Raw genomic sequence first — 2,450 nt, 5'->3', positions numbered from 1 at the left:
CTCATTATAGATGGTTGTGTGCCACTATGTGGTTGCTGGGAATTGAACTCAGGACCTTTGGAAGAGCAGGCAATGCTCTTAACCTCTGAGCCATCTCTCCAGCCCAAATATTTATATTTTTAAAAATACATAATTGCAATAAAAGTGTGAGAGCCCAGTTTTGGATCCATTCCATCTTGACTAAAGATCAGAGTTCAAACCTATTCTTGCTCTCAAGAATGAACAATAGGATGCTTGACCAAAGGTGTGGCTACTGAGAGCTTTGCTCCTAGAAGGCCAGACAGCAGGATGTTTGCCTTTGGGCATGATTACTAGGTGTTTTGAGATGTAAGGAGGTAATTATGCTTGCTTGTTCCTTGTATCGCGGGAGTCTTGTGCCCTCCCCTTTAGATTGGGGTATATAAGGACTGTGAGTGTTAAGCTCGGGGCTTTTCTACAGCATCACTGAAAGCCCTCCCAACTCTGCCTTCTGTCACTTGTCTATTTCTCTCTCCAATCCTCACTCCCCTTCTCAGGAACGCATGGACCAGGAAAACCTGAGTCCCAGCAAAAAGGACATTACTTTGTTGGAAAATAAAAATCGGTTTCCACTTATGACTACCAAAGATTATATTTTTTTAAATATTTATTTGTTATATATACAATATTCTGTCTGTGTGTATGTCTGCAGGCCAGAAGAGGGCACCAGACCTCATTCCAGATGGTTGTGAGCCACTATGTGGTTGCTGGGAATTGAACTCAGTACCTTTGGAAGAGCAGGCAATGCTCTTAACCACTGAGCCATCTCTCCAGCCCAAAGATTATATTTTTTAAAGTCCATTTTTTAAAAAGATTTATTTATTATGTATACAGTATTCTCAGTACTCTGCCTGCAGTCATGCCTGCAGGCCAGAAGAGGGCACCAGATCTCATTACAGATGGTTGTGAGCCACCATGTGGTTGCTGGGAATTGAACTGGGGACCTTTGGAAGAGCAGGCAGTGCTCTTAACGGCTGAGCCATCTCTCCAGCCCCCTAAGATTATCTTAATTACAATTAGTTCTTATTCTCTAAAATTAAACTTAAAAAACTTTCTTTGAAATAGTATGAAATTTTAATACCTCAGAAATGTAAAGATCGGCTTGCTTGAGCAGTTCCCCAATGATCAGGACATTGGAGGTGGTGCCATCTCCTGTGACTTGGTCCTGGGCTGCCGCTACTTTCGCTATGATGGAAGCTGTTGGGTGCTGAATTTGCTGGAAAAGGTAAACACTGATTTAAAAAGACAGGGACTATGATAAAGAAGGCCACTAAACCCAAGATAACCCAAGGGTCAATAGTAAAATTAAGAAACAAACTTCATGTTGCACATTTACAAGTTTTACATTATCAATATTTAGTAAATGTCAAATCCAAAATTTTAAAGTTGAGAATTAATGAGGTTTGAACATTTTATGAAAGTCTTTGCTTAAAAATGCAATGACATTTACAAGAAAAGATTAAGCCCTTCAATCTCAAAGATGAATACATATATGAAAATGGCAAAGGACTTTTTCTTTTTCCGTGATTACAAAGACTATAATGAAGTGCTCCAAAAAGATGCTATTAATTTGTAAGTATCCCTAAGCTATTAGACTCTATAAACATTTGAAAATAGTCAAATTTCATTCTGTTGATGTTTAGTCCAACAACCATATCTCAAGAATGTAGTTTTTAGCTGACAGCCTTATCTTAAAAATACAAATTGTGAGCCGGGCATGGTGGTAGAAGCTTTTAATCCTAGCACCCAGGAGGTAGAAGCAGATAGATATCTGTGAGAAAGGCCAGCCTGGTCTACAGAGTGAGTTTCAGGACAGCCAAAGATAGACAGAGAAACCCTGTCTTGGAAAAAAAAAAAGAATAAATACACACACACACACACACACACACACACACACAAATTGTGGAGGGAGGGTAAACTGTGGCTGGCATGTAAAATAAATAAAAAAAATAATAAAAAAATACAAAATTGTGGTGCCAGACGGTAGTGGTGCATACCTTTAATCCCAGCATTTGGGAGGCAGATGCATGTAGATCTCTGTGAATATGAGACCAGTCTGATCTATAGAGTTCCAGAACAGAAAGGGCTACATAGAGAGAAATCCTATCTCAAAAAAAAAAAAAAAAAAAGAAAAGAAAAGAAAGAAGAAACTGTGGAACTAGAGAGAGAGCTCAGCCATTAAGAGTATGTTCTGTTCTTCCCAAGAAGGGGAGTTTGGTTCCCACCACCCACAACAGGAAGCTTACACTTGCCTTAAGTCCAGCTCCAGGGACCCTTTTCTGGCCTCATCAGGCACCAGCATACATGTGGCATACACTCATACAGATAGACATTCATATGAGTAAAATTTAAAAATCAATAAATCTAGCCGGGCGATGGTGGCGCACGCCTTTAATCCCAGCACTCGGGAGGCAGAGGCAGGCGGATCTCTG

The 2,450-nt window shown here is 40.0% G+C and overlaps 1 protein-coding gene across 1 annotated transcript in view; it reads right to left on the bottom strand.

Moving 5' to 3' along the window:
• The window catches only part of Cct6b (chaperonin containing TCP1 subunit 6B), a 41,097-nt gene that overhangs the window by 35,749 nt on the left and 2,898 nt on the right, over nt 1-2,450 (bottom strand). The window contains exon 3 of the mRNA XM_005349384.3: nt 1,100-1,234. Coding sequence (XP_005349441.1) covers nt 1,100-1,234 — 135 coding nt within the window. The remainder of the gene's footprint in view (nt 1-1,099; nt 1,235-2,450) is intronic.

The sequence above is a fragment of the Microtus ochrogaster genome, chromosome 7 (assembly GCF_000317375.1).
Source record: "Microtus ochrogaster isolate Prairie Vole_2 chromosome 7, MicOch1.0, whole genome shotgun sequence".
NCBI lineage: Eukaryota > Metazoa > Chordata > Mammalia > Rodentia > Cricetidae > Microtus > Microtus ochrogaster.
This window is presented reverse-complemented; position numbering and strand designations above follow the sequence as displayed.